The sequence below is a fragment of the Sinocyclocheilus grahami genome, unplaced genomic scaffold (assembly GCF_001515645.1).
Source record: "Sinocyclocheilus grahami isolate Dianchi unplaced genomic scaffold, SAMN03320097.WGS_v1.1 scaffold240.1, whole genome shotgun sequence".
Taxonomy (NCBI): Eukaryota; Metazoa; Chordata; class Actinopteri; order Cypriniformes; family Cyprinidae; genus Sinocyclocheilus; species Sinocyclocheilus grahami.
Window position 1 is genome coordinate 363,034 of NW_015505419.1, and position 12,985 is coordinate 376,018.

Here is a 12,985-nt window from a genome sequence, read left to right on the forward strand (position 1 = left end):
TAGTGTAGGCTGATTATTCTTATAGATTGAAACGTGCATTAACCAGGATAACGAGTATGAAACATGCTCCGAGTTGCTTTAGAAAACAAAAAAATAGAGCAATAACAAAAGCATGTTGCTGGAAATGGGTTTATTATTGAAAATGCAAACTGCTTGTCTGCCAGCAGGAGGCGCTGTGAGAGCGGTGGAAATAACGGTTTCTCCAGTAATGGCTGTAAAAATGAACGGTACTTTATCAGATAAAAATGCCATCTAAACTATTCTGAAGACAGTCGGTTGGTTGCCTTCAAAGATACATTCATATAAAACTTAATAAAATATAAAATATAAAATATAAAAATTTTGAAACATGCAGTGCTCATGTTTATTCAACGAAGTCACAAATAAATCAATGTATGGGAAACACTGGTAATGTATATCGAAATATCGGAAATGTGTTTAAAAATCATATCACCGTTATTGAAAAACATTATATCGCGATATATTGAATTATTGAATTATTGTCCAGCCCTACACACATATATATATATATATATATATATATATATATATATATATATATATATATATACTAATTCATTTTTAACATTTATAGCTTACATTAAATTAACAATGTGGCATGAACAAAAATTAAATTAACTATTAATTTTATGAATAATTAAGTTAATTTAGGATTAATAAATTAGTAAAAATGCTCATTGCTCATTGTTCATGACAATATAAATGAAAATAACCTTATGATAAACTGTCATAATAAGAAAAATAAGAATACATTTTATTCATAAAGTGCTTTTCCAAAGCGCAAGTTAATAATAAATAAATAATATTGTAATTCCACATAAATATTCATATGGCTGTAGATTCATTTTATTTAAAAAATAATTTGTTTTGTTAAAACATAATAAATCTAAACACCTTCTGTGAGACAAAATGGCAATTAGCATTCAGAGTCACGTAAATCATGACACAGACAAGATTATATTTAACTGGCACAGAATGTGTTGCATGCATAGATCACATTCAGGAAGCCATGCATATTGAAGTGACATGATAACATGCCTATTATACCATGCGAAAAGCCATTAACATATTTAAAACAAATTATATACAAATCCTATATGAATATGCATGGATTTTTCATCACGTACACAGCAAAGCACACACACATAGTAATGTAGTAGCCCTATGGGAGAAGTGCTCATATGTCAATAGTCTCTTCTTGCAGGCAAGAACCAATGTCAACTTTGCCCTTTGAGGTCCCTGGTAGGTCTAAGCTTTGCTGACCTGTTTTTAAGCCCCCCGACCCCCTCACAAAATGCATGCACACATACAGAAACATGTCCACACACTCCAACACGTTTTATTATATTAAATAAAATGCAAGTATTAAGGAAAAGCCGTTTTTAAGGTCTAAAAAACATATGCTCACCTCTACACTCTCATTCACTTCAATTCCTCCATCGTTGTCGTCATCTAGCTGCTTGTGAATGTGCCGAAGTGCCTCTAAACTGAAGCGGTCGGCTTCATTCATACATGGAGGGATGACTGTCAAACACGGGTCTGCAAGGAGAGACACACAATTACCCTTTGTCCAGCTAAACTCAGCTTTAAACTTCTGCTTTTCTATGTAGTTCAATGCAAGTTTATTGCATATCCAGACAGACAACTGATGATAATTATTATTTATGGCAATTTTCAGGTCTTAAATGCCTGTCAACAAGACTTTCTATTGTTGATTTATAAATAATAATATTACTCATCAAGTTTTTATCCTGTCTAACGGTCTGTACGTGAGAGCATGTGCATGTCTGGGCATCTGTAGGGCTCTGTTTACGGTGGTGTGCTTTCACTGGTCTTGACACGCTTATTAGGTTGCAGGCTGTTGATATGGCAAATGGTGCTGGTATTCGTTTGGATCACATCCTTGCTCTTATTTAAGAGAAGACGTGTGAGGAAAGAAGAATCAATCCAGTTTTAACAAAACTATTACTGGAAAAGAGCAATGATTGGATGAAACATCACACAACACTGAGGAGCCCAGAAACATTTTCCCAGAGACAGACACATTACACAAAAATAGCCCCACATATATGCTCTCCTTAAAATATTAAGGCAGCTGTATCTGCTTGCATAAAGACAAATGTATACTATATGAGAAGAGTGTGATGTTAGGCAAGAAAAAAAAAATATTTTCATTTTTGAGTGATTTATCCCTTTAAGTATGACTAAACTACATATGAAGAGTTCATTTGCAAAAAAAAAGAAAAAACATAACTCAGATCATTCAAAAATCATGTTCTGTTGTTGTTGTTGTTGTTTTATCCTGCATTCCAATTAATATCAATCAAAATTTGGACTGCTTTGATTAAATGATTACTAATTTTCATGGCCATCAGGTTTCACGCACACAAAGTTAATGCATCTGTCACAAAAGGCATTTTGAAATTTGTGTCAACTCTTCAGTAAAATTGTATGCTGATCATATGAAATGATAAATTGTATTAAATAAAAAAAAAAAAAGTGGCAAAAACCTAAACAGAAGCATTTCCACTAGTAGTCTCATACTTTCGTAGTCCACTGTATGCATCATTAAAAGGAATAAAAACAGAACACTTTTAACAGCGTATTCAGATCAGCAAAGAAAACAAAAAGACTGCTGATGATGTGCAGGTCACTTTTCATTCAGGTGACATTAGTAAACTTACTACAAAGCTCCCCTAGCACATACAGCATGTGGCAGGAAGTGACACGGTGAGGGGGAGAATAAACACAACCAAGTAGCAAAAATAGTTCTGGAGAACAAAATGAGTGAGTGTAAAATTAGGACACGCAAAGTTATAAATAGATTTTTGTTTCCAGTTGTCAGGAAGTGGTTTATCTAAATGACAAAGAACAGTATGGGCCTCCATGAGAAATACACACACACATACACAAACTCCTTAAATGAAGACACGAGTTACCGATAAAAGATGAACCGCCACTTGCTAAAACATTCATTCCATGAAATAAAGGGAAAAGTAACTCTCAAACAATCTTCAAAAGCCACTTTTAACTCGAGCTATACGAATGACAAGCCACACATCCCCTCTGATCAATTATTTTTCAGGATATTTTTAATGGTGAAGGAAATCAGTTGCAGTTCTATCTGAAAAGTCACCCAAAAAAAAAAAAAAAGGTTAGTATATAAATGCCACATCCAAGAACGAGAATTTTTCCTTTTTGTTTTTGTCACTGTTGTTATGATTTGGTCATCTTGCTAATTTGAAACAGGAAACTTGGAAATTCAGAAAAACTAAATCAGGCCAAGATGTGTGAGCATAACAGGAAATTTGAAAGTTGATAATTGATTGGACTGGGAACACGCAAATGTGTTATTACGAATTTTAAACAAATATTAACATCAAATCTTACATAAATAAATATAGCATAAAAAATGAAAAAGAAACGTCTCTTTTTCAGGATACTGTATTTATTATTATTAATTATTATTAATATTGTATAATTGTGTACTGTAATTTAATAAAATAATACATTATTTATTCAAACTACTAAATAAATAATAAGCATGCCGATACACTCTCAGAAAAAAATTGCATAGAAATTTGAACACCTTCAAATGTAATATTTGTACTTTATTCACCCACTAAAATAATACCTTTTCTCAAAGATGTGTGGCCCCTTTAATCTAACTGGTAATTACAGAATTGCAAGAGAGAAGCGGCGTGTGAAGTAAATGCATACTGTGAGAGATACGATATGTGCTTGGGACACTTGGATTACAAATGGATGTCTCGCTCGGACAGGAGTAGGCACTAGGCCTGGGCGATAAAACGGTATCGATATTGATAACGATATAAAAAATGTTCGATATAGTGCACGATATAGGCACGTACTATGAGTGATGCAGACAGCTCACACAAACACATGCTGAATTGAGTGCTGTGCCTGCCTGTGATGAGGAGATTGTGAATAAAAACATTAATATTAGTCGAATTTAAAATAAACATTTGCATTTGAATGCAAAAATGGTACAATCAGTCATCAGTGGTGTGCAAGATGCGGTGATGATGAGGTAAGTGACGTTGCATTTTAATGTTTTGTTAGTCTAGCCCACGAGACGCGCCGCTGCGGTGTTATTCGTTCAAAATATTAGAGAAATATAGTAGCTCGGTGCGTAGAAGATCTTGATTAGGTGAAAACCAAAACCAAGCCATTCCCACAGAATGCATATTCAGCACATTTTTAGACGGACAAATATAACTGCTGCACTCGCGTCTCATGCAAGAGATGCAAAGAAAGTCATGCAAAGTTAAAACAGTTTTAACGTTTAGAAAACGCGACGCGAATTTGTGAAGGTTTATTTTTTATATGCAATCTGTGTGATCGGCGATTTGGCTCTTTGTATTAGGCTAAGCAATGCATAAACACATGATGCTGTTTTGTTCATAACGGTGTATGCAGTTTACAAAATTATATTTGTTTTATATATGTTAATATATATTTAAGTGTTTTAAAAAAGGTTATAAAAAATGTCAATAATTATCGATACCGAGCGATATGAAACATATATCGTTGATATATTTTTTAGCTATATCGCCCAGCCCTAGTAGGCACACTGCTCAAACACTCTCAACACACACATCGGCTTCAGTGGAAGGATGTCGGGATAGGAACAGTGTTTATGTAAGTATGTGTTCATTCATCGCAGGAGAGAAAACAGAGAAAAACAAAGAGAGATATGAGCTGTCAAGAGTTTATGAATGTGTGGGCCAAGAGGCTACTGTGAGACAGTCTCCTAGACTGGGCCTCTCTAGAGAGGTAAGATTAGAAGTCCAGTCAAATTAGAAATGCAATGAAATGCAGCAAGGTGATGTATACTGAAAGACAAACATTTCCTCAAAGAAAGAGAGAGACTCTGAGAGAAAGTGTAATGGCTCATTCGTCTTTACCAGTTTTGCCCCAAGATGCTGTCATGGGACGGGAATAGTACCAGTTCTGGATCAGGGACCTCTATTAGTTTTGGACCGCCCTTGCTTAGTCATGCTACCAGTATCTCAACATGGGTCAAATTTGTGTAATACGATATTAATTTTCAACTAAAACAACTGTGATGTTTTTTCAGCTTTATTACTTTAAATTTACTGTAAAGGTAAATCATCACATCAGCCTCACAAGATACAAATAATAATACAAAAGACAAAATAATACAAGATGCAAAAAAAATAATGAAACAAAAAATGAATACAATCAATGCAATAATGCTGTGAATTCATCATACTTCAAAATTTCAAAAGCAATAAAAAATGACCCATGGGTTTATGAATTCAGGAGTAATTTAAACACATATGCTTATCCTGATGGTATAAACTTTTTTGTCAGTCAAACCACATTACTTTACCCCAGATTTGATGTTAATATTTGTTTAAAATTCGTAATAACACATTTTCGTGTTCCCAGTCCTCTGTTGTTGGTAAATGATCACATGACATATTTATTTATTTGTTATTTTTACATTTATTTAATGAATCGATTATCAACTTTCAAATTTCCTGTTATGCTCACACATCTTGGCCTGATTTAGTTTTTCTGAATTTCCAAGCTTCCTGTTTCAAATTAGCAAGATGACCAAATCATAACAACAGTGACAAAAACAAAAAGGAAAAATTCTGTATATGTGGGGGTGAAAACGGCCCTTCACCAGTCTTTCTGAACCTCCATAAAAAGGCATATTATTCCTCCATGGACATGGCATCTATAATCCTCTGCTTATGATATTGCATAAGTGCGTGTTAAAAAAATACAACTTTTTTTTTTTTTTTCAAAATCTGTCAAAGCTCACAATCCACAAGTTCAGACTTCCAGAAAAGGAGACAGAGCTTGTGTGCCATTACAGAAGGAATGTGCGGATCTCAAGACATGAGTGACTAACCACCAACGCAGAGGGAGACCGAGTCTTAATTAGAGCAGATACTTATCTATGATTGTATAAGCAACACTGAAGATCAGTTTTTGCGCTAGGAGAAGAAAAGAGAGCAGTGTGCAATCATGAGAGGGAGAAGAACCACACATCATCCGTTTGTGTTTGCAGACGATGTGTAGAGATAATAGTCGCACATGCTGTTGACTAACTGACAGTCAAAAAGTCGAAGGGGTCACAGCAAGTCGACTAAGGCCAGGCAACTCTCAATGGACCCTTTTTTTTTTACAGATTGTGATGATGCATTTCAACGGTCATCAGCATCATAAATCTTGTTTGGTTTATATATATATATGTACATTTATAACACTATTATCATATTACCAAAAAACAACAGTATTTGCAACAACAATATTTACAACAACAGCTGGAAATCAATGACAACTCAAATGACAACATATGATGTAAAACATTACAGGGTGTTTATTCAATTCCAAGTTGAATTTCCAACCTGTTCTAACTGATGATTTCAAGATTATTCATATACAGCTAGCTACATAAAGTTAATGCAGTGACATTTAAAAAACCACAATCTGTGACAACAATATTACATTTTAAAGAAAGAAAGAAAGAAACAAAAAGAAAGAGAAGCAACGCAAGATCAATGGTTGTAAGATTTAGTCCTATAAACATTTAAAATATTAGAGTGGCACAACAAGTAATCGTCTAAAAATTGTGTTACAATGGGTGAGCCGCTGGTTTAGGTGTCATTTGTGTTTGCATACATTAGAGGAAACCTGTACATTGAGAACAGTGAATATAGTGTGTCTGGTGGTCTCATACTGAAATGAAATAGGGCAAACAAGCAATAGGCCTACTGTAGATCACTGCCAAAACATACACACTGTGAACAGTAGTCTAAATATAAAAACGCATGCCTTGTTAACATTTGTTTACAATGAAAGCATTTGGTTATTGTGATATTTGCATTTCCGTTGACATTGGCACTATATTTCTTCAGCAAATATCATAAGAGAGACAGCTCTTGTCAAACAGTTTTTTTATTAATCTGACTTCTCAAAACAGCGTCATCATGAATATTGTAAGTAGGCAACCCTCTCAACTTCATGTTTAAGAACTGCGAGTTCCTGTTTGTTTGGAACCACTTCCTGCAACCTCTCCTACAGGTTCTCTAGAATGCCACCACCACAAACATGACTTTTAGCAGTTAAGCAGGGAAAGACATCATCAAATATGATCAACAATAGTACTAGAGCAGTGTGGTATAGCTCTATTACACTGGCATAACCAGACCTTTAAAAATCTCCACAGTTTTACTCCTTTTTCAAATTTCCATTTCAGCTTTACAAAAGGCATACATCCAGGAATTTCTGAACAAATTTCCCCCAAGAGCATCTGGGCTTTATTTTCCAGTTGTTGAAGAAGTTTTGCCACTCATCCAATGACTTCATCAGTGGTCTGATGGAAAGTATCCCTCAAACTTTGATGAGATTGAGAAGGTAAAGATGGTGCAACAGCATTGTAAGCAGCTGGTTATATTTCAGTGAGAATATGGCAGTGCCGTGTCTACATGGGAAAAACTGAATGACAGACATCTTATATGGACACAAGTGTATTTGCAGTAGATCAAATTAACTGATAAAACTCCACTATAGCATGTACAGCATGTTATGACCGCACACACCTCGCTCACTGTCCACAGAGCTGACATCAGAGTACGATGGATTTAACCTTTGACCACATCCGAGGCGCCACTGGAATAATTAGGCCTTCAGTCTATCCACAATCAATTAGCCGAACAGAGTTAAAGCGGAAGCGCAGCACATTACACAGCTACAGAATGTGTAACTCTAGCAGTTTGTGAAGCCGGATAAGTGGCCCTTGAGAACACACCTGTTTTTGGGGAGCCTGCAGAGCTGGATTACAACTAACCTCAAAGCATACGCTGACTCATCTAGCACTTCAGCCCACTTCACCCAAAATGCAAAGTAAAATCTCCCAAAAAAAGGTGACTTGATTTACTATTTCTCACTGAGCGCAAAACCAGTCTTAAAGGCACAATATGTAAGATTTTCATAATAAAATATCCAAAAACTACTTGCACAGTGTGATATATGCAGTTGTGCATTTATGTTATACCAAAAGTTCCCAAGGATTTGAAAATCCAGAGAAATTCCAATTTTAAATAATGACTCGTCTCTGGTCATTGTCGCCCATCAATGACGTAATATCCGCATATCCTCAGTTTACGCTTGTAGAAACTATGGCAAGTCAAATGCTGCTGTTCAGTTAACGTTAAACTGAATACATTACGGCTGTCGCAAATAAAATGAAATGAAAAGTGTTGACTAGCATTAAATTTAGATCTGCTCAATGTTGCACCATGATATTTTACGCATTTGTAAAGTGTTGCGCATTATAACCAATCACACACGAGTGTGTTGAGCTTATGAATGCAATGGCCAATCAGAGGCGTTCAGATGAGTTTTTTGTTCACTGCATGCTTCGCTGACTGAATTAAGCTCTCACACGAATTCTCTCATTATAGATGACAAAGTGCGGATGTACATATGATGTAAGAGATTCATTCATAAAACCGTGTACAGACAGCTTTACTGATTATAAGGAGAGTTTTTTGAGAGTGCTTAAACTCGCGCTAGACTTAAGTCAGTCATAATGTTCTTACACAATATAAATGTTCTTTGCTCGCATTCTCGGTGTAATTTATTCTCTGTTTGAATAACTGTGCAACGTGCAATTAATAAAAAAAAAATTATTATTACCTCATCCGTTAACATCCTCCTTCATAGCGTCATCAAGCCTCGCCTTTGTTATTGTTTTGAAAATGTGACCTCTAGTGGCGAAAACTTACATATTGTGCCTTTAAGGGTCAATTTTTCGAATTTGAGATTTATACATTATCTGAAAGCTGACTAAATAAGCTTTCCATTGATGTATGGAAATATTTGGCTGAGATACAACTATTTGAAAATCTGGAATCTGAGGGTGCAAAAAATCTAAATATTAAGAAATGCGCATTTAAAGCTGTCCAAATTAAGTCCTTACCAATGCAAATTACTTATCAAAAATTAAGTTTTTATATATTTATGGTAGGGAATTTACAAAATATCTTCATGGAACATGATCTTTACTTAATATCCTAATGATTTTTGGCATAAAACATTTTTTGATCATTTTGATGCATACAATGCATTTTTGGCTATTGCTACAAATATACCCCAGCTACTTATGACGGGTTTTGTGGTCAAGGGTCACATATGAGTATATACACTACCATTCAAAAATGTGGAGTTTTTAATTTGAAATGTATTCCTGTGATGGCAAAGCTGAATTTTCAGCACCCATTACATAAGTCTTCTGTGTCACATGATCCTTCAGACATCAGTCTAATATGTTGATTCAGTGCTCAAGAAACTTTATTATTACATCTACATCTTATTAATGTTGAAAACAATTGTGCCGCTTAATATTTTGTGGCCAACATAATTTTTTCTGGATTCTCTGATGAATATAAAGTTGCTACAAAAGAACAGCATTTATTCGAATTTTATATAAATGTCAAAAAAAGAAAAAAGGAACAGAAAAAATAATTAAAAGTAAATAAACCGTAAAAATCTGTATTGTACGTATTTACTATATATACATTGTATATATAGTATTGATACTTGCTGTGAAGCTGTGATAAGAGAAAAACATGGTTCATTATAAGCTGGTATTACACTAGGTGTAGGTGTAAAAGCATTTTGAGGATTACTTGGTCTGTTAACAGAGAAAGTGATCTATGTCATATTGCCTACTGTAGACAAAGTGTTGAGAGGCCCTCGTTGAAGTTAGAGATAAAAAAAACTGAGTGTGCCGATGTGACATTCATTTTTCACTACTGCTTTCAATGGTTTTCGAGTTGGTTGTTTTTCTAGTGACAGAAGTGACAGCTTTTTTTCTTCATAAAACACACCCCTTTCTAAAGACACTGTGTCAGTCTGTTTTGGGTTTCTTTGCAAAGTGAAGATGTAAGACCTGCAGAGTAACAGACTCTGCCTCACTCTCTCTGACCCTGAAGAAGAGGGAAAGTCCCTGAAACGAGAGGCTGCTGCTATTCCTTTCATCCGACATATCCCTTCATCTCCTCACCCATGAACAGCACTACTTTAAGCTTTCATAATACATGTCATTCATATGAATCTGCCTCTATTCTCAAGTGTGTGTGTGGTCAACAGCATAACACAGCATACGGCTTGAATCAGTTTAGTTTTTTTGTAGTCAGAACAGCATAAATACATAAATAAATACATGAGTGAGTGAGTGAACGAACAAGTCAGTGGTTTTGGACATAAAAGCATAGGCATGAATGTGTAAAAAGTCCCTGTCTGTATGTTCTCTCATGTCTCTTCAAGAATTTAAAGGATTAGTTCACCCAAAAATGAAAATGTACTCATTCCCAGGCATTCCAAGGTCTAGATGGGTTTGTTTCTTCATCGGAACAGATTTGGAGAAATTTGGCATTGCATTGCTCACCAATGGATCCTCTGCATTAAACGGGTGCTGTCAGAATGTCTTATAAAGTGAAAAGCTGCATGTTTGTAAGAAACAAACCATTTATGAAGGCATTTTAACTTTAAACCAACATATGAGTCCAAACCGGTTTAAAAAATAACAGCATATGCTGGTTAGGCATTTTTTGAAGCATGGCATCTGAAAACTAATAAAATTAATGCCGCGATTTCAATATTCATAAGGATTCATTTTTAGGTGTCGTCAATACGTCAGTTTTGTACGTTAAAATGCTGAAAATACGTCAGTTTTGTACATTTAGAGGCTGAAAATACGTAAGTATTGTACATTTTAGTGCCTGTAAAAACGTAAGTAAATGTACGTTTTATAGAATCACATTTTACGTAAAATACATACGAATTATCATGAGATCACGTTGGGTTTGAGCTGGTTATGAGCTGGTCCTGAGTAGGAGTTAGTTGCTTAGGACCAGGACATAACCAGCTCATGACCTGCTGTCATGCTTCAAAACATACCTAACCAGCATATGCTGTTTTTTCAACAGGGAAAATCTAATAATAATGCTTTCTCCAGTGAAAAATCCCATCCCGTTTAGTCCTTTTACCTCAAAACACTGTTTTTGCTTGTAAACTATACTTGATCTATGCATATTTTGTCTCCTGATTCAGACGAGTTTACTTCTTCCACTGGAGAAAGCAAAGTCTTAACAATGGATTTGTTTGTGACTGGAGTCATATCAATTGTTTGTGTACTACTGTGATTTTCATTCGATGTTTGAACTCTCATTCTGATGGCACACATTCACTGTAGAGGATCTTTTTAGCGAGCAAATGATACAATGCTACATTTTTCCAAATCCGTTCAAACAAATTCATCTTGGATTCTTGGATGGCATGAGAGTGAGTAAATTTTCAGCAAATTTTCATTTTTGGTGAACTACTCCTTTAACGCCACGGCAAGCTATCAGCATGAACACCAGCCAGTTTTCCATACAGACAGCTACTCTCCAGTGTTGTCTGAGAAAGACTCTTGGCATCTGCCAATGAAGAACCTTTATTTTTAAGTGTGTAAAGTAACCACATAAACACCCAGATAAACCCAATAAATGCATAGCAATGCACTAAAAAAACGTCTTACCACACAGCCAATCCACAACAGCCTAGTACCATGGTGGTGTGTTTTGCATGGCTAACCACACACATTTTTAACATTAACTGTAAAGAGAAGCATATAAACGTATTCTTGGTTGCACACAAACTACCTGGTACCACTTTATATCAGGTAGTCTTAACTACTATGTACTTACATTTAAATGAATAATTTGGTACAATGCACTTATTGTGTACATACATGTTTTACATTATATTTTTAAAAATATATATCTGCATAATTACATCAGTAATTAATTTGTGTAATTACATTTATAATTACACTTTTGACCCATCCATTACACCTTAACCCACGCTTAAACCTACCCATACCACCAAATCTGTCTCTCTCTAACCTTATCCGTATCCCACCTTAATAGCAGCAAAAGTGTTTTGCAATACAATAAGAACACAATAAGTACATTGTACTTGTTTTTTGATGTAAGTACATAGTAGTCAAGGCCACCTAATATAAAGTGGGACCAACTACCTTATTTTCAATTGAATCATTGTGGCCTGGAGCTCTATAGCATAACAGAAGCATGTGTTTTTGTCAGCGTGTATTAGACCTGAGGGGTTCAATTAATTACCCCAAGTGAGAATTGTGTCTAGGTCATAATCTGACGACAGGAAGCAGACATGCCGGATATTCCCAAACTGTGACTGAGTAACCAAAGGAATGAATGGCATCTAGTGTTCCATCTGAGCAGACGAGTGTGACTGTATTCCATTAGGTCTAATCGGAAAGAATGATCAGATAGACGGTCTAGATTATGACGTCTAGTTCTAGCATCCGAGTTTAGACTGGGATCAGTTGTCTTTTGATAATAGTATGCTTGAGAATGTGAATGTAATGTTTTAGACACCTAATTGCATGCTATTTACAATGAAATACCCACTTGAGTAGGACTTAAGTACATCTTTATTAGGGGTGTAACTATACACGTATTTGTATTGAACCGTTCGGTACGAGGCTTTCGGTTCGGTACGCATTACAAACCGAACGATTTGTCGGACTAATCCTATTACATATGGAAACTAAGAAAGCTTTAAGTGTGTGAAATATAATTGTGGCAGGAGGGGCGTGGTTCAGCGAGATCTGCATCGGGAGAGAGAGGCAGGAGACGAGCGGTGCGTAAGTGGGTCAAGTGCAAATGATAAACACCTGTGTCTTGTTTCAGTAATTGGTGTGGAGAGACCGGATAAAAGGGGCCACCTGGAACAGGATGAGGAGAGACAGACTGGGTACGCGAGCGACCCGCGGAGACGGGTGTAGAAACACGGAAACAAGTTGCGTTCTGTTTGTTATGAGTTATTGACTGTGAAGCTGACAGCGCTGAGTGAGCGCCGTGGTGTGTACAGTGCC

The 12,985-nt window shown here is 35.7% G+C and overlaps 1 protein-coding gene across 1 annotated transcript in view; it reads right to left on the bottom strand.

Annotated features, from left to right (window-relative positions):
- stim2b (stromal interaction molecule 2b) overlaps positions 1-12,985 on the bottom strand; it is a 62,943-nt gene that overhangs the window by 27,902 nt on the left and 22,056 nt on the right. Inside the window, exon 2 of the mRNA XM_016289060.1 lies at positions 1,430-1,560. Within this exon, the coding sequence (XP_016144546.1) occupies positions 1,430-1,560 (131 nt within the window). The remainder of the gene's footprint in view (positions 1-1,429; positions 1,561-12,985) is intronic.